This window comes from Ranitomeya imitator, chromosome 2 (assembly GCF_032444005.1).
Source record: "Ranitomeya imitator isolate aRanImi1 chromosome 2, aRanImi1.pri, whole genome shotgun sequence".
NCBI classification, from domain to species: Eukaryota; Metazoa; Chordata; class Amphibia; order Anura; family Dendrobatidae; genus Ranitomeya; species Ranitomeya imitator.
This window is the reverse complement of record NC_091283.1, coordinates 284,161,493-284,181,239: the sequence shown is the minus strand read 5'-3', so window position 1 is coordinate 284,181,239 and position 19,747 is coordinate 284,161,493. Positions and strand designations below refer to the sequence as shown.

Sequence of the window (19,747 nt, the reverse complement as noted above, 5' to 3'; positions counted from 1 at the left end):
TTTTTTTTTTACAAGTGTGGAAATTTTTTTTTTTACTTTTTCACTTTGTCCCAGGGGGGGACATCACAGATCACCGATCTGACAGTGTGCACAGCACTCTATCAGATCGGTGATCTGACATACAGCCGGGCAGGATTAGAGCTGCAGCCTGATCCTGACCCGGAAGTGCTCCCTGCAGGACCCGGATGCAGCCCGGCGGCCATTTTGGATCCGGGGACTGCAGGGAGAAGACGCTCGGTACACGGTGAGCACATCACCGTGTACCGATCGTCTCAGGGAAGCCCGCAGGGAGCCCCCTCCCTGCGCGATGCTTCCCTGCACCGCCGGCACACCGCGATCATGTTTGATCGCGGTGTGCCGGGGGTTAATGTGCCGGGAGCGGTCCGTGACCGCTCCTGGCACATAGTGCCGGATGTCAGCTGCGATAGGCAGCTGACACCCGGCCGCGATCGGCCGCGCTCCCCCCGTGAGCGCGGCCGATCGCATATGACGTACTATCCCGTCCATGGGAATTAAGTCCCAGGTCACCTGGACGGGATAGTACGTCATATGGGATTAAGGGGTTAAACTATAACACACAAAATATGTTTCAAATGCAATAAAAACTTGGTTATAACAGCATGTTATGCTACATTACATTGATTTGTTAATGATCTACAAACGCGGTATCTTCCCTTTAATATCTTTTTTTTCTGGTGTTTTTCTTGTAATATAGGAAATCGTAAGACCAGAAATAAACCCCATAAAACACTGTACATGGAGACTTTGAGATCACATAATATCTGTCCGTTGTGTTTGTGGAAATAAAAAAGCTTTTATAAAAGCCTCATCATGAAGTAGTTATTTCTCATGTCCCGTGGAATGAATATCTCCTGCAGTATTGCTAATGTCGATTCCTGTGTCGGTAAATGAGACGAGAATTAGCGTTATGTAAGATGAGTCTATGAGGAACGTATTCAGCTGCCGACTCCGAGGGAGAAACTGCTTGTTGTCTGTGGCCTAAAATATACAGGTTTTATTAGTAGATATAAAGAAGAAAACTAAATACTGTAAAATAATAAATCTCATATGTTTCCCTTATTATCTCCAGTAATTGTATTATTACACAGGATTTTTATGATGTTCCTTCGGTTCATCTTCTCATTCAGGTCTCTACAATATCAGATCCTCTCAGTGAAGATCTTCTATATAAGAGAATTTTCCTGATTTACCCATCAAGGATGGATATGGACAGAGACAAGATGGCGGAGAGGATATTACACCTCACCCTAGAGATCCTCTTCCGTCTTACTGGAGAGGTGAGAGATTATGATGATGTCACATTACATCATTATTATCTATGGAAATAACAAATGGACATAACTGGAGAGGTGAGGACTCTGGAAATGTTTGTAGTGAGATTTATTAATGTGTTTCTCCATAACCAGGATTACACAGTAGTGAAGAAGACCTCTAGTGAGCGCTGTCAGGACCCTGTGTCTGAAGGATGCAGAAGACCCCTGAGCCCAATCACACGGCCTCCACCTCACCCCCTGATACATGAGAACATCAATGACCAGAAGATCCTAGAACTCACCTACAAGATGATTGAGCTGCTGACTGGAGAGGTGACACTGCTGGGAATGCTGGGACATTATACAATAACAATATGAAGGGATCGGGGGGATGATGGTATCATTGTATATGTCAGGTTCCTATAAGGTGTCAGGATGTCGCCGTCTATTTTTCCATGGAGGAGTGGGAATATTTACAAGGTCACAAAGATGTCATGATGGAGGTTCCCCAGCCCCTCACATCACCAGGTAATAAACAGGACTAAATACACACGGCCTATAATTATCTGTATGTAAAGAGTGAATTCAGTCTCTGTATGTGTTTCCTCCAGATCTATCCAGTAAGAGGACAGCACCAGAGAGATGTCCCCGTACTCTTCCACAGGACTATAAACAAGGAGATCCCAATGCTCATGATTATCAGGTAGATGGAGAGAAGGTGTCATGAGATCTCCCCTATGATGTGTAGACGGCTGTGAAGGTCTTGTGCTCAGTCTTGTTTTATCCACCAGTATTATATGTTTTATACTTGTGTAATGAGAACGGTGGAGATGGCAGGATTAGAGCTGATCATAGCTGTGACTTCTCCATCTGTCTGTGACTTTTACAATATTTGTTTCAGGGTGAAGATCTGACCCATATTAATACTACAGAGACATATGTGAGAGGTGATGAGCGGTGTAAAGAGGATATTCCCACATATGACTACCCAGGTGAGTAGTAACCACTAAATGCAGAGAAGTCACAGATTCTTCTCAGTCATCGGCTGTGGCTAGTGATGAGCGAATATACTCGTTACTCGTGATTTCCCAAGCATGCTCGGGTGACCTCCGAGTATTTTTTAGTGCTCGGAGATTTGGTTTTCCTCCCCTCGGCTGAATGATTTACATCTCTTAGCCAGCTTGATTACATGTGGCAACCCTCACATGTACTTATGCTGGCTAACAGATGTAAATCATTCAGCTGCGGCAATGAAAACTAAATCTTCGAGCGCTAAAAAATACTCAGAGGTCACCCGAGCATGCTAGGGAAATCACGAGTTACGCGTATATTCGCTCATCACTAGCTGTGGCTGCTTTATCGGTGGTGTAGTCCGGCCATATTACCAAGATCACCATTTTGCCTCTAGACCACAACATTCTCCTCCATCCAAAACTGTTCAAATGACTTTGGGCATTGAAATCCCTTTTATATATAGAACTTACCACCTGGAGGATCCACTTACCCCCTGCGATTAGAAGATGCTGACCATTACCTGCCCAGACCTTTAAACTACAAAGCCAAATGACAGCGTACGTAGAATGTGCTGATAAGTTACAAAATCACTTGAAGAAAAGTATTATGGGCCTGTAAGAGAAAGCGGAGGGTAATTAAGCAGTTGGCTTCCTAGAATCCTGATATCTTATTGGATGAGTCTACCTTCTCCCCCTTCTGTGCTGCTGAATGTACTCATATGGTCCCTATAAGACCAGGTTCAGTCTTTCTGGCCAAACTTTGCTTTTATGATTGACAACATTAAATGTGCAGTGAGGGCCAAGTGTGAATTTCTGTACAATCACAGCAAAGTTTCTTTTTATCCTGACTTTTCAATTTGTATTAAAACTAATTTCAAGGAGGATTGTGATCAACTACAGGAAAACCATTACATCTGTGCCATGATATATCTCTAAGCTGAGCTGTGCGCGGCTGATGGATGTAATATGCATTTATTCACGCCTGCAGGAGATGTGTTGGCTCGAGCCCTGGTTTCTTGGAATCACTCCACATCATAAATTACATTGTTTTCGATCATAAGTAATTCAAATTACTGCACAATTTCTCCTGAAATGTGGAGCAATATTATTTTCTCTAATCTTCTGGTCAGGACTCATAGTAGCTCCAATGGTCCGCCATACAGTAAATGAGTGCATCTCTGGTTTACTGTTGGAGTTCTCCCCTCGTACATACATTGTTGTTGGGGATGTAACATAGAATAAAAACATGTCTTTTTTTACCTGTTCATTCTGTATGCTAGTTTGATTGTGGTGGGATTGTCCTGCATCACTTATGTGAGTCTGTAACTCCCTGATAGTCTTAAAGATAGCTCTTAATCTCCTCTTCAAAATGTCTAAGATCGAAATTTAAAGTGAACCTGTCATAAGCTAATACAGATCCATATGTAATAAGAGCACCACATAAAGCCCTGCCCACAGGCCGCCCACAGTTCCACCCCGAAGCATGAGAATCTCAATAACTGAAAACTATAAATACAGATTAAACAATAACCACAAGACAGATTTCATCAACCAATCAGTAATCAGTATAACGGCGCCAATCTGTCACATTCTGTAGGTTACTGTGTACAATCCTGCTGACAGGTTCCCTTTAAGACATCTCAGCTCTGCACTATTATCCACAGTTCTCTTTAAATGTGTAATATTTCTTCTTGAAACTCATCTGACAGAAAATATTGGACCTTACGATAGTTTAGATTGTGAAGTCACCGAGACCCATACTCTAATTACACCAGAGACTTTTCACCACTATCACCACTAGTTACTCATTTATTACTGATGAAGACTGTTGAGTTTGATCACTTCAGTAGATGTGTAATTGTCTATAGTCACAGTATTCGACTACAGTAGTGTCTAAAATGCTCTGATTTAACCTCTTGCCGCAGCCAGTTTTGTGTTTGTAATCAGGCCCCATTTTTAAAATCTGACGTGTGACACTTTATGTGGTGATAACTTTGGAATTATTCACAAAGGATAATAGAAAACAAATGGATCTTACAAATTATTTTCCAACTTCGTACAACACCCTACATACGATTGTAGGCTACTGTCTGGGCAAACAGCAGTATAAAGAAGGGAAGGAGCGCCATTTAGGCTGGTTTCACATTTGCATTGGGCAGAGCAGCGGAGGGCTGCGTAGTTCCTCTGTTAAGACCCGTCCACTACCGCACTTCTTCTATTCAGCTCTGCCTACTTTGGCATGCGTCCTGCGTACCTATCTTTAACATTGGGTACGCAGGCCATGCGAATGTAAGCGGATGCCTCCGCATGCGTCATTTTGATGTTGTGCCGACCACAACAAAATGCAACATGTTGCGTTCGATGCAGTTCGGCGCAGCATCATAACGACGCATGCGGAGGCATCTGCATTCATTCGCATGGCCTGCGTTCCCAATGTTAAAGATAGGTGCACAGGACGTATGCTGACGTAGGCGGAGCTGAATGGAAGAGGTGCGGCAGTGGGTTGGGCTTAACAGAGGAACTACGCAGCCCTCCGCATCTCTCCCAATGCAAATATGAAACCAGCTTTAGCTATTTGAATGCAGATCTAGCTGGAATAGTTTGCAGACACAATGTATTGGGTCACCTTGCAGCTCAAAAGATATCCAGGTATCCACCATGAACATGCTTGGTACTATCTTCTCTGCTTTCCATATCCCAAGGATTGCCTTGCTCATCGCTCTTTAGCACCCTTACATGGATCTGGACTTACACTGGGACCCCTAGGCTTGGACCATGGCGTTATCTGCTATTCTGTGGTGTTTGATGGCAAGAAGAATAGTCAGGTAGCTGGATCAGAACCAGAAGGACAGAATACAGAATGAGAAGACACAAGAGTAGTCAGTAAATGGGCCACGGTTGCAACATGAAACAAATACACAAGCCACATGTGAGCTGAGCACAGAGGATTGAACCAGATGAGAACAAAGCTGTAGATTCTGGCAATGTGCTTTGAGGATTAGTAGGGTGTGGTAGATTGCAATTGGCTGAAGTAGGGAGCAGATTACTCCAGCTGGACAGCAGGAACAGATCCCAGATGAGATTGGACACCCCATATGCAGAAGCCATAATATAACTGAGAGAAAACCAGAATAGTCAAAATCCCAATAAAGTGATTCCATTTTATAAATTAATTCACTGAGAGTTATAGTCTACATGAGGAGTGAATATTTTGACTCCACGGACACTTTCCGGAAATTAACACACAGTGGATGTTGGTGAGTGAAAATTACACATTTTCCATTTTATTACCCAACACTTAGTGCCCAGATTGTGCTCCAGGAGACACACCATAAATTTAGTAGGTTCTTCTCACTATAATATTGCTAAATACAAGTATCCTAAATGTTCTTTGAGCACCCTGCAAGACTCAGAATTGAGAGTGGATTTTGCTGGATTGGTTTATAGAAACCTTGTTGGTGTTCAGCAGCTTTTGAGCCACTAATAGTGTGGGAGCCTCTGTTTTTCCATTGACAGATGATGGACCTGAGTGAGGACATTTTTGTGAGATGAGAATTGGTATTATTTTCTCCTAATTAACATTGATTGGTTTCTCTTTATTCAATATTTGGGAGGCAGAATGAACAAACAGTTGAACAACACGCACTACTGGTTCATCCTATAAGGTTTTCTATTAGACTGTGAACTGTCATTGTCTTGGGAAATTAATTAAATTTTTTTTACATAAACTGTCCATAAAAATGGCAAGCTAAGTAGAAATGTTTACAAATTTAAAACTCAAGGATATTTTATTAAAAAAATAATTGTTTTTTTTATCTTAGCAGATGACTGTACCAGGAGATTAGAGGGACAGCTGATATCTTCAATTTTTAAATCTGATGATCTTGAGATCCTACAAGATACAACTGAAGTGAATGCTATTACCACGGATATACCGTCATCCCTTCACAGCAAAGATCTGTCATCTGATGCTGTGGAACAGGTGCCATCTTCTGACTCATTACCGACTACTAAGGAAAATCAAAGTCACAAAAGAGGCATTAAAAAACAAACTACTCCTAAAGCAAAGAAGTCATTTTCATGTTCAGAATGTGGGAAACATTTTACACGGGACTCACATTTTGTTGACCACATAAGAACTCACACAGGAGAAAAGCCTTTTTCCTGTTCAGAATGTGGGAAATGTTTTAACCAGAAATCGGTTTTTGATAGGCATTGGAGAATTCACACAAGGGAGAAGCCTTTTTCCTGTTCAGAATGTGGGAAATGTTTTAACCGGAAATCGATTCTTGATAGCCACTGGAGAACCCACACAGGGGAGAAGCCTTTTTCATGTTCAGAATGTGGGAAATGTTTTATCCAGAAATGCAGTCTTGTTATACATGAAAGAATTCACACAGAGGAGAAGCCGTTTTCATGTTCAGAATGTGGGAAATGTTTTAAATGGAAAATAAATTGTGATAGCCATCAGAGAACTCACACAGGGGAGAAGCCTTTTTCATGTTCAGAATGTGGGAAAAGTTTTAAATGGAAAATAAATCTTGATCGCCATCAGAGAACTCACACAGGGGAGAAACCTTTTTCATGTTCAGAATGTGGGAAATGTTTTATCCAGAAATGCAGTCTTGTTATACATGAAAGAATTCACACAGAGGAGAAGCCGTTTTCCTGTTCAGAATGTGGGAAATGTTTTAACCGGAAATCACATCTTGTTAATCACCAGAGAACTCACACAGGGGAGAAGCCTTTTTCCTGTTCAGAATGTGGGAAATGTTTTAACCGGAAATCAGTTCTAGATTGCCACCAGAGAACTCACACAGGGGAGAAGCCTTTTTCCTGTACTGAATGTGGGAAATGTTTTAACCAGAAAGCTCATCTTGTAATACACCAGAGAACTCACACAGGGGAGAAGCCTTCTTCATTTTATTAATGTGGGAAATATTTTACTTGGAAATCAACTGATAATAAACATCAGAGATGTCACATAGGGGAGAAGCCTCATTTTTGTTCAGAATGTTGAAATAGTTTTAACCAAAATTGGATCTTCTTAAAGAGGTTGTCGAGTCATTCATCATGTTTGCTGACAAAAGGATAAAACAAAATTTATTAATTCCAAATGTAAAACTATACCCAAAATTCACCCCCCGAAGGTTAGTCAGAAGGTGACTAAAGGAAAAAACATATACCCCACGTTTCAGTATATAGGGTGAGGTGACGTATACACACTAATTGTCCAAGCATCTAATTTTATGGGTTTCGTCATCCTCACCAAAGGCGACTCATCAGGAGACTTTATTTAATATTGACCTATATTCAAGAGAGAGTAGACAAAAGAAAGCTACCCACATATAGGCAGATCCCAGATCTCAAACTATCTACTTAGTAAAGGTACCGTCACACTAGACGATATTGCTAGCGATCCGTGACGTTGCAGCGTCCTGGCTAGCGATATCGTCCAGTGTGACAGACAGCAGCGATCAGGCCCCTGCTGTGATGTCGCTGGTCGGGGAAGAAAGTCCAGAACTTTGTTTCGTCGCTGGATCTCCCGCTGACATTGCTGAATCGGCGTGTGTGACGCCGATTCAGCGATGTCTTCACTGGTAACCAGGGTAAACATCGGGTTACTAAGCGCAGAGCCACGCTTAGTAACCCAATGTTTACCCTGGTTACCATCGTTAAAGTAAAGAAAACAACCACTACATACTTACCTACCGCTGTCTGTCCCAGGCGCTCTGCTTCTCTGCACTCCTCCTGCACTGGCTGTGAGCACAGCGGCCGGAAAGCAGAGCGGTAACGTCACCGCTCTGCTTTCCGGCTGACCGGCGCTCACAGCCAGAGCAGAGAAGCACAGCGCCGGGGACAGACAGCGGTAGGTAAGTATGTAGTGGTTGTTTTTTTTTACTTTAACGATGGTAACCAGGGTAAACATCGGGTTACTAAGCGCGGCCCTGCGCTTAGTAACCCGATGTTTACCCTGGTTACCGGCATCGTTGGTCGCTGGAGAGCTGTCTGTGTGACAGCTCTCCAGCGACCAAACAGCGATGCTGCAGCGATCCGGATCGTTGTCGGTATCGCTGCAGCGTCGCTTAGTGTGACGGTACCTTTAGTTTATAAGCCACTTCAGTGGCTGTCAGTGAGGAATAGAAAGTATATGAAAATACAGTATGATTATTGTGTTTTTCCTCCTATATGGACTGCCCTAGTTTGGTATTGTAACAGCTGTCAATTAGTAGTGCAGACAAATTGCCCTAGACTAAACTTATTTTTCAGACGGCCCAATATATACCACTCAGAGAAAGTTTACCTGCTTCAAAGATCATTAGCAGCTTCTAACTAATGGCCATGCTGCAGTCTGTCAAGGAATGAGTGCAATATCATTATAAAGACTAGGGATATGTGCAACCATAATGTGTGGGAGATCTGTGCAATTATTTAGTATGAATATGGAAATTATCTCTGGGAGTTAAGTGTTCCCTGAGCAGTATATACTGTATTTTCACATACTATCTATTCCTGACACTGGAGTGACTTATAAACTTACGAAGTATATAGTTTGAAGTCTGGGATCTACCAATATGAGTCTAGTTTTCTGACTGTTTCGCATAAGATGATACATGATTTTAGGGTTTTCTTCGTCTAGTCTCACTTGAATATAGGTCTATATTAAATAGTTTCCTGATAAGTCGTCCTTGGTGAGTATGATGAAACCCATAGAAATGAGAGAATTGGAGAGCGAGTGTGTATACATCACCTCATCCTATATACTGAGATGTGGGGTATATGTTTCTATTAGTCACCTTCTGACTAACCTTCAGGGGTGAATTATGGGTATAGTTTTACATTTGGAATTAATAAAGTTTAGTTTTATCCTCTTGTCAGTGAATCTTCTAATCGAGGTGCAATCACAGTTGTTATTATTTTTTTTTTACCATGTTCACTAAATGCTAAAAGTGACTGGCAATTAGGATTTTCCAGGTGATTACGAGTTCATAGACACCAAACATGTATAAATTCTTTTTTATTGAAGTGCTGAATTTTTTTTTCAAATTTTAGTAAAAAAAAATTAATTGTGGCATTTTCCTATACCAGTAGCGTCTCCGTTTTTCATGATCTCGGGATGGGTTAGGGCTTATTTTTTGCATCCCGAGCTGACATTTTTAATGAATACCATTTTGGTGTAGATATGATCTTTTGATTGCCTGTTATTACATTTTATTGCAATGTTGTGGTGACCAAAAAAAACATAATTCTGGTGTTTTGACTTTTTTCTCATTACGCCGTTTAGAGATCAGGTTAATTTTTATTGATCGGGCGATTCTGAATGCGGAGATACCAAATATGTGCATGTTTGATTTTTTTTTTAATTGTTTTATTTTGAATGGGGCGAAAGGGGGGTACTTTGAACTTTTACATATTTTTTTATTAATATTTTTTAAAACTTTTTTTACTTTTGGGATTGTGAAGACATCTTTCATATTTAAATGTTGATTTCTAGTTGGTCAAGAAAATACTTTTGTTTGTGTAAGCTGCTAATATTGACTTTTATTGAACGCTTATCCTTGATCACTAGTGATGTTTGCTAATATACTAATTTAATTATGCATTGTGTTTTCATGCCAGTTTGTTGACTTCAAAATCAGAGAGGGAAAAGCTATGCAAATATTTATATAATCAAGTAATGCTACTTGATCTCATCTCCATTCTTACCCTTTATGTAAATACTGAATGAGTGACACTTGTGAAGTCTAAAAATAGGTTACTGTTATGACCTGGTGGTCAGGACAATAATGGACCTGGTGGTTAAGAGCACACGGAATGACCTGATAGTTACTGATAATAAAGGACGAGCTCTGGGACGTGGGAACTCTGCTGACCGCAATCCCTAATCCTAACAAACACACTAAAAATAGCCGTGGATTGCTCCTAACGCTCCCTATGCAACTCGGCACAGCCTAAGGAACTAGCTAGCCCTGAAGATAGAAAAATAAAGCCTACCTTGCCTCAGAGAAATTCCCCAAAGGAAAAGGCAGCCCCCCACATATAATGACTGTGAGTAAAGATGAAAATACAAACACAGAGATGAAATAGATTTAGCAAAGTGAGGTCCGACTTACTGAACAGACCGAGGATAGGAAAGGTTGCTTTGCGGTCAGCACAAAAACCTACAAAAAGACCACGCAGAGGGCGCAAAAAGACCCTCCGCACCGACTCACGGTGCGGAGGCGCTCCCTCCGCGTCCCAGAGCTTCCAGCAAGCAAGACAACAATAAAAATAGCAAGCTGGACAGAAAAATAGCAAACCAAAGAAATACAAGCAGGAACTTAGCTTCTGCTGGGAAGACAGGTCACAAGAACGATCCAGGAGTGAACTAGACCAATACTGGAACATTGACAGGTGGCATGGAGCAAAGATCTAAGTGGAGTTAAATAGAGCAGCCAGCTAACGAATTAACCTTGTCACCTGTGGAAGGAAACTCAGAAACACCCACCAGAGGAAGTCCATGGATAGAACCAGCCGAAGTACCATTCATGACCACAGGAGGGAGCCCGACAACAGAATTCACAACAGTGCCCCCCCCCTTGACGAGGGGTCACCGAACCCTCACCAGAGCCCCCAGGTCGACCAGGATGAGCCAAATGAAAGGCACGAACCAGATCGGCAGCATGAACATCAGAGGCAAAAACCCAGGAATTATCTTCCTGACCATAACCCTTCCACTTGACCAGGTACTGGAGTTTCCGTCTCGAAACACGAGAATCCAAAATCTTCACCACATACTCCAACTCCCCCTCAACCAACACCGGGGCAGGAGGATCAACGGATGGAACCACAGGCGCCACGTATCTCTGCAATAACGACCTATGGAACACATTATGGATGGCAAAAGAAGCAGGAAGGGCCAAACGAAATGACACAGGAGTGATAACCTCAGAAATCTTATATGGACCAATGAAACAAGGCTTAAACTTAGGAGAGGAAACCTTCATAGGAACATAACGAGACGACAACCAAACCAAATCCCCAACACGAAGTCGGGGACCCACACGGCGCCGGCGGTTAGCGAAACGTTGAGCCTTCTCCTGGGACAATGTCAAATTGTCCACCACATGAGTCCAAATCTGCTGCAACCTATCCACCACAGTATCCACACCAGGACAGTCCGAAGACTCAACCTGCCCTGAAGAGAAACGAGGATGGAAACCAGAATTGCAGAAAAACGGCGAAACCAAAGTAGCCGAGCTGGCCCGATTATTAAGGGCGAACTCAGCCAACGGCAAAAAGGACACCCAATCATCCTGATCAGCAGAAACAAAGCATCTCAGATAGGTTTCCAAAGTCTGATTAGTTCGTTCGGTTTGGCCATTTGTCTGAGGATGGAAAGCCGAGGAAAAAGACAAATCAATGCCCATCCTTGCACAAAAGGATTGCCAAAGACTCAAAACAAACTGGGAACCTCTGTCAGAAACGATGTTCTCCGGGATACCATGTAAACGAACCACATGCTGGAAAAATAATGGCACCAAATCAGAGGAGGAAGGCAATTTAGACAAAGGTACCAAATGGACCATCTTAGAAAAGCGATCACAAACCACCCAAATGACCGACATCCTTTGAGAGACGGGGAGATCTGAAATAAAATCCATAGAAATATGCGTCCAGGGCCTCTTCGGGATCGGCAAGGGCAAAAGCAACCCACTGGCACGAGAACAGCAGGGCTTAGCCCGAGCACAAGTCCCACAGGTCTGCACAAAAGAACGCACATCCCATGACAAAGACGGCCACCAAAAGGATCTAGCCACCAAATCTCTGGTACCAAAGATTCCAGGATGCCCAGCCAACACTGAACAATGAATCTCAGAGATAACTCTACTAGTCCATCTATCAGGGACAAACAGTTTCTCCGCTGGGCAACGGTCAGGTCTATCAGCCTGAAATTTTTGCAGCACCCGCCGCAAATCAGGGGAGATGGCAGACAAAATTACCCCCTCCTTGAGAATACCCGCCGGCTCAGGAACACCCGGAGAGTCAGGCACAAAACTCCTTGACAGGGCATCAGCCTTCACATTCTTAGAGCCCGGAAGGTACGAAACCACAAAATCAAAACGGGAGAAAAATAACGACCATCGAGCCTGTCTCGGATTCAACCGTTTGGCAGACTCAAGATAAGTCAAATTCTTGTGATCTGTCAAGACCACCACGCGATGCTTGGCTCCTTCAAGCCAATGACGCCACTCCTCGAATGCCCACTTCATGGCCAACAACTCATGATTACCAACATCATAATTAAGCTCAGCAGGCGAAAACTTTCTAGAAAAGAAAGCACATGGCTTCATCACCGAGCCATCAGAACTTCTTTGCGACAAAACAGCCCCTGCTCCAATCTCAGAAGCATCAACATCAACCTGAAATGGGAGCGAAACATCTGGCTGGCACAACACAGGGGCAGAAGAAAAACGACGCTTCAACTCCTGAAAAGCCTCTACAGCTGCAGAAGACCAATTGACCACATCAGCACCCTTCTTGGTCAAATCAGTCAACGGTTTAGCAACAGTAGAAAAATTAGCGATGAAGCGCCGATAAAAATTAGCAAAGCCCAGGAACTTCTGCAGGCTCTTCACAGATGTCGGCTGAATCCAATCGTAAATGGCCTGGACTTTAACAGGGTCGATCTCGATAGTAGAAGGGGAAAAAATGAACCCCAAAAATGAAACCTTCTGAACTCCAAAGAGACACTTTGACCCCTTCACAAACAAGGAATTCGCACGAAGGACCTGGAACACCATTCTGACCTGCTTCACATGAGACTCCCAATCATCCGAAAAGACCAAAATATCATCCAAATACACAATCAGGAATTTATCCAGGTACTCTCGGAAGATGTCATGCATAAAGGACTGAAATACTGATGGAGCATTGGAAAGCCCAAATGGCATAACCAGGTACTCAAAATGGCCCTCGGGCGTATTAAATGCTGTTTTCCATTCATCGCCTTGTTTAATACGCACAAGATTATACGCCCCTCGAAGATCTATCTTGGTGAACCAACTAGCCCCTTTAATATGAGCAAACAAATCAGACAGCAACGGCAAAGGATACTGAAATTTGACTGTAATTTTATTAAGAAGGCGGTAATCAATACAAGGTCTCAAAGAACTATCCTTCTTGGCCACAAAAAAGAATCCTGCTCCTAACGGTGATGACGACGGGCGAATATGGCCTTTCTCCAAGGATTCCTTTATATAACTCCGCATAGCGGCGTGTTCTGGCACAGATAAATTGAACAATCGGCCCTTAGGAAACTTACTACCAGGAATCAAATTAATTGCACAATCGTAATCCCTATGAAGAGGTAGGGCACTGGCTTTGGGCTCATCAAATACATCCCGATAATCCGACAAAAACTCTGGAACTTCAGAAGGAGTGGAAGACGAAATAGACAAAAATGGAACATCACCATGTACCCCCTGGCAACCCCAGCTGGACACAGACATAGATTTCCAGTCCAATACTGGATTATGAACCTGTAGCCATGGCAACCCCAAAACGACCACATCATGCAGATTATGCAACACCAGAAAGCGGATATCCTCCTGATGTGCAGGAGCCATGCACATGTTTAATTGGGTCCAGTACTGAGGCTTATTCTTGGCCAAAGGCGTAGCATCAATTCCTCTCAATGGAATAGGATACTGCAAGGGCTCCAAGAAAAAACCACAGCGCCTAGCATACTCCAAGTCCATCAAATTCAGGGCAGCGCCTGAATCCACAAATGCCATAACAGAATAGGATGACAAAGAGCAAATCAGAGTAACGGACAATAGAAATTTAGACTGTACCGTTCCAATGGTGGCAGACCTAGCGAACCGCTTAGTGCGCTTAGGACAATCAGAGATAGCATGAGTGGAATCACCACAGTAAAAACATAGCCCATTCCGACGTCTGTGTTCTTGCCGTTCAGCTCTGGTCAAAGTCCTATCACATTGCATAGGCTCAGGCCCATGCTCAGATAGTACCGCCAAATGGTGCACAGCTTTACGCTCACGCAAGCGTCGATCGATCTGAATGGCCAAGGACATAGACTCATTCAGACCAGCAGGCATGGGAAATCCCACCATGACATCCTTAAGGGCTTCAGAGAGACCCTTTCTGAAGATTGCTGCCAGGGCACATTCATTCCACTGAGTGAGCACAGACCACTTTCTAAACTTCTGACAATATATCTCCGCTTCATCCTGACCCTGACACAGAGCCAGCAAGATTTTCTCTGCCTGATCCACTGAATTAGGTTCGTCATAAAGCAATCCAAGCGCCAGGAAAATCGCATCAACATCACGCAATGCCGGATCTCCTGGCGCAAGGGAAAATGCCCAGTCTTGAGGGTCACCACGTAACAAAGAAATAATGATCTTTACTTGTTGAACAGGGTCACCTGAGGAGCAAGGTTTCAAGACAAGAAACAATTTACAATTATTTTTGAAATTCAAGAACTTAGATCTATCACCAAAAAACAAATCAGGAATTGGAATCCTAGGCTCTGACATCGGATTCTGAACCACAAAATCTTGAATGTTTTGTACCCTTGTAGTGAGATTATCCATCCAAGAGGACAGACCTTGAATGTCCATGTTTACACCTGTGTCCTGAACCACCCAGAGGTAAAGGGGAAAAGAGAGACAAAACACACTGCAAAGAAAAAAAAATGGTCTTAGAACTTCTCTTATCCCTCTATTGAGATGCATTAGTACTTTGTGCCACCTGTACTGTTATGACCTGGTGGCTACCACCGGGTGGTGCTCATAGCAATCTGGCAGTCACAACCATAGAGGCCTGCTGGAGACCTCTGGTTGTCATGCCAACCCATCGGTGACCCGACTCCATAGCGCTTTACGTGTGAGGAGGGGTATACATAATAAAAGACAAGTACAATAATCTTAATCAATACAAGTCACAACTGATACATAAGGAAAGTGGACCCTTCCCACGAGGGCTCACAATCTACAAGGGATGGGTGAGAATACAGTTGGCGAGGATAGAGCTGGTCATGCAGCGGTTTGGTCTATCGTGGTTACTGCAGGTTGTAGGCTTGTCCGAAAAGGTAGGTCTTCAGGTTCTTTTTGATGGTTTCTACGGTAGGCGAGCGTCTCGTGTTGGAGTAGAGAGTTCCAGAGTATGGGGAATGCACGGGAGAAATCTTGTATGCAATTGTTGGAAGAGGAGAGTAGAGAAGGAGATCTTGTGAGGATTGGAGGTTGCGTGCACTTAAGTACCAGGAGATGAGGTTACAGATGTATGGAGGAGACAGGTTGTGGATGGCTTTGTATGTCATGGTTAGGATTTTGAACTGGAGTCATTGAGTAATGGGGAGTCAGTACAGGGATTGACAGAGGGAAGAGGCTGGGGAATAGCGGGGGACAGGTGGATTAGTTGGGCAGCAGAGTTTAGAATAGATTTGAGGGGTGCGAGAGTGTTAGAGGGGAGGCCACAGAGCAGGAGGTTGCAGTAGACTAGGCGAGAGATGATGAGGGCATGGACTAGGGTTTTTGCAGATTCTTGGTTGAGGAATGTACAGATCCGGGAAATATTTTTGAGATGGAGTCGGCAGCAAGTGGAAAGGGCTTGGATATGTGATTTGAAGGAGAGATCAGTGTCAAGGATTACAGCGAGCTTGTGGGACTAGGGTGAGTGAGCAGCAATTTACTTTAATGGATAGGTCTGTTGGGGGAGTCAAGGGAGATGGGGGAAAGATGATGAATTCTGTTTTTTCCATATTAAGTTTAAGAAATCTAGCGGAGAAGAAGGATGAAATAGCAGACATTGTGGGATTCTTCTTAGTAGGGTGGTGATATCTGGTCCAGAGGTGTAGATCTGTGTGTCGTCGGCATAGAGATGATACTGAAAACAATGCGATTCTATGAGCTGTCCAAGGCCAAAGGTATAGATCAGTGGTGGGGAACCTCAGGCCTCAGGCCATTTACAGCCCTCAATGACCTTTTATCAGGCCCCTGAGCAGATTCTCAGGGACCTCATTCTTGGGCAAAAAGCTGTATTTTGATTTCCACAAGCTCATTCATTTCTTCTTGCTCTGTTAGCACACATACAGTCATGGTCAAAAGTATTGACACCCCTGCAATTCTGTCAGATAATACTCATTTTCTTCCTGAAAATGATTGCAATCACAAATTCTTTGGTATTATCTTCATTTAATTTGTCTTAAATAGTGTTGAGCGATACCGTCCGATATTTGAAAGTATCGGTATCGGATGGTATCGGCCGATATCCGAAAAAATACATACCACGAGATATGGCCTTCCCAAAACCCTGTCTGATGACAAATGCACACTTAGCAGGATGCAGCAGGCCTCCACTGATAAAGGCTAGGAGCGGCACAGGTGCAAACTACTTGATAAAAACAACCACCCCAACCAAACATTGCAGGGGTTGGCTGCCTAGCAGAAAAAATGCACATTGATATAACTCACATAGGACGCCAGTCACACTGATAGGTGCGGTGCACAGTGTCTGTATGCAACCTATTGATGACGCCCCTTGTATTAACAGGCGGGCAGCCCAGCACTATAAAAATGCAGCGCACAGTGAAAGACGCCCCAGAAAAACCTAGCCAACATAAAGAGGCCTGGCCACATCCTGCAGAAAAGGATATGATATAGTGCAAAAAAAATGCATGCATATGATAAATATATCCGAAAAATACATGACCGCTCAGCGACCAATCACAAGCCGCGACGTCATCGAAGGTCCTTAACGCGCTCATTCTTAGAAAGAGAAGCATGGCGATTGCAGCGGTGACAACCAGGGCGCGTCCGAGGGTAAGTATATCAATATTTTTTATTTTTATTCTTTATTTTACACATGAATATGGATCCCAGGGCCTGAAGGAGAGTTTCCTCTCCTTCAGACCCTGGGAACCATAGAGGATAGAGGATACCTTCCGATATTTGTGTCCCATTGACTTGTATTGGTATCGGATATCCATATCGGCGATATCCGATATTTTTTGGATATCGGCCGATACCATCCGATACCGATACTTTCAAATATCGGACGGTATCGCTCAACAATAGTCTTAAATGAAAAAACACAAAAGAGAATGAAGCAAAAAGCAAAACATTGATCATTTCACACAAAACTCCAAAAATGGACCAGACAAAAGTATTGGCACCCTCAGCATAATACTTGGTTGCACAACCTTAAGCCAAAATAACTGTGACCAACCACTTCCGGTAACCATCAATGAGTTTCTTACAATGCTCTGCTGGAATTTTAGACCATTCTTCTTTGACAAACTGCTCCAGGTCCCTGATATTTGAAGGGTGCCTTCTCCAAACTGCCATTTTTATATCTCTCCACAGGTGTTCTATGGGATTCAGGTCTGGACTCATTACTGGCCACCTTAGAAGTCTCCAGTGCTTTCTCTCAAACCATTTTCTAGTGCTTTTTGAAGTGTGTTTTGGGTCATTGTCCTGCTGGAAGATCCATGACCTCTGAGGGAGACCCAGCTTTCTCACACTGGGCCCTACATTATGCTGCAAAATTTGTTGGTAGTCTTCAAACTTCATAATGCCATGCACACGGTCAAGCAGTCCAGTGCCAGAGGCAGCAAAGCAACCCCAAAACATCAGGGAACATCCGCCATGTTTGACTGTAGGGACTGTGTTCTTTTCTTTGAATGCCTCTTTTTTTCTCCTGTAAACTCTATGTTGATGCCTTTGCCCAAAAAGCTCTACTTCTGTCTCATCTGACCAGAGAACATTCTTCCAAAACGTTTTAAACTTTTTTTAGGTAAGTTTTGGCAAACTCCAGCCTGGCTTTTTTATGTCTCGGGGTAAGAAATGGGGTCTTCCTGGGTCTCCTACCATACAGTCCCTTTTCATTCAGATGCCGACGGATAGTACCGGTTGACACTGTTGTACCCTCGGAGTGCAGGGCAGCTTGAACTTGTTTGGATATTAGTCGAGGTTCTTTATCCAACATCCGCACAATCTTGCGTTGAAATCTCTTGCCAATTTTTCTTTTCCGTCCACATCTAGGGAGGTTAGCCACAGTGCCATGGGCTTTAAACTTCTTGATGACACTACGCACGGTAGACACAGGAACATTCAGGTCTTTGTAGATGGACTTGTAGCTTTGAGATTGCTCATGCTTCCTCACAATTTGGTTTCTCAAGTCCTCAGACAGTTCTTTGGTCTTCTTTCTTTTCTCCATGCTCAATGTGGTACACACAAGGACACAGGACAGAGGTTGAGTCAACTTTAATCCATGTCAACTGGCTGCAAGTGTGATTTAGTTATTGCCAACACCTGTTAGGTGCCACAGGTAAGTTACAGGTGCTGTTAATTACACATATTTAGAATTGAGAGTCCTCAGTGGTTGATACCTTTTAATGGCCAACTGAAAAGATGGTAATAAATTGCAAGCTTTCAAGACTACATACGTCTCTTCATCAGGCAAAGACTAAAACAAATTCTGAAGAATCACATATTTATGCACAACATAGTATTAAAAGGTATCAACCACTGAGGACTCTAAATTCTAAATATTTTTCTATCTACTGGCTAACACGGTACCAAGATATATTTCTTTCCTGTAACAAATTAGAGAAGCATCACATGATTTTTCGAACAGTGCCAATACTTTTGTCCACCCCTTTTTTTATGTTTGGTGTGGAATTATATTCAATTTGGCTTTAGGACAATTCTTTTTGTGTTTTTTCATTTAAGACAAATTAAATGAAGATAATAATACCAAATAATGTGTGTTTGCAACCATTTTCAGGAAGAAAATTAGTATTATCTGACAGAATTGCAGGGGTGTCAATACTTTTGGCCATGACTGTATGCAGTGTTCACTACTGAACACTGAAGGGCATGCAATGAAAGATTATGTCCTGACACCAGTGCCAGAGTCAGGATGTACTTTGTGGGCGGAATTTGTACGGCCCCCAAAGGATGGTATAAAAATCCAAATGGCCCTTGGCAGAAAAAAGATTTCCCACTCCTGGTATAGATGGAGAAGAGCAGAATCCCTAGGACTGAACCTTGCAGGACTCTGACAGATAAGAAATGAGGTGAGGAGGTGGTGTGCGAGTGGGAGACGCTGAATGTCCAGTCTGTTAGGTACGACGAAATCCAAGATAGGACCAAGTGAGTGATGCCAAGAGATGAGAGGGTCTGTAATAGTAGGGAATGGTCCACTGTGTCAACGGCAGAGGACAGGTCTAGGAGGAGGAGGACTGAGTAGTGCCACTTGGCTTTGGCAGTTAATAGGTCATTGGTGACTTTAGTTAGGGCAGTTTCAGTGGAGTGATGTGGCCGGAAGCCAGATTGAAAGCAGTCGAGGGAGCAGGAAGAGGTGGGAGGACAGTTCAAGATGGACGTGTTGTTCCAGTAGTTTTGAGGCATGGGGAGAATTGATATTGGGCTAGATGCAGAGGATGAGTCG

General features: G+C 43.2%; 1 protein-coding gene across 1 annotated transcript in view; it reads left to right on the top strand.

The window, feature by feature from the left end:
- LOC138663180 (oocyte zinc finger protein XlCOF22-like) overlaps positions 1–7,405 on the top strand; it is an 84,990-nt gene extending 77,585 nt beyond the window's left edge. The window contains exons 2-7 of the mRNA XM_069749331.1: positions 1,149–1,298; positions 1,428–1,607; positions 1,691–1,802; positions 1,886–1,977; positions 2,176–2,266; positions 6,109–7,405. Of these exons, the coding sequence (XP_069605432.1) occupies positions 1,221–1,298; positions 1,428–1,607; positions 1,691–1,802; positions 1,886–1,977; positions 2,176–2,266; positions 6,109–7,217 (1,662 nt within the window). The 5' untranslated portion in view covers positions 1,149–1,220 and the 3' untranslated portion in view covers positions 7,218–7,405. The remainder of the gene's footprint in view (positions 1–1,148; positions 1,299–1,427; positions 1,608–1,690; positions 1,803–1,885; positions 1,978–2,175; positions 2,267–6,108) is intronic.
- The last annotated feature ends 12,342 nt before the right edge of the window (positions 7,406–19,747 follow it).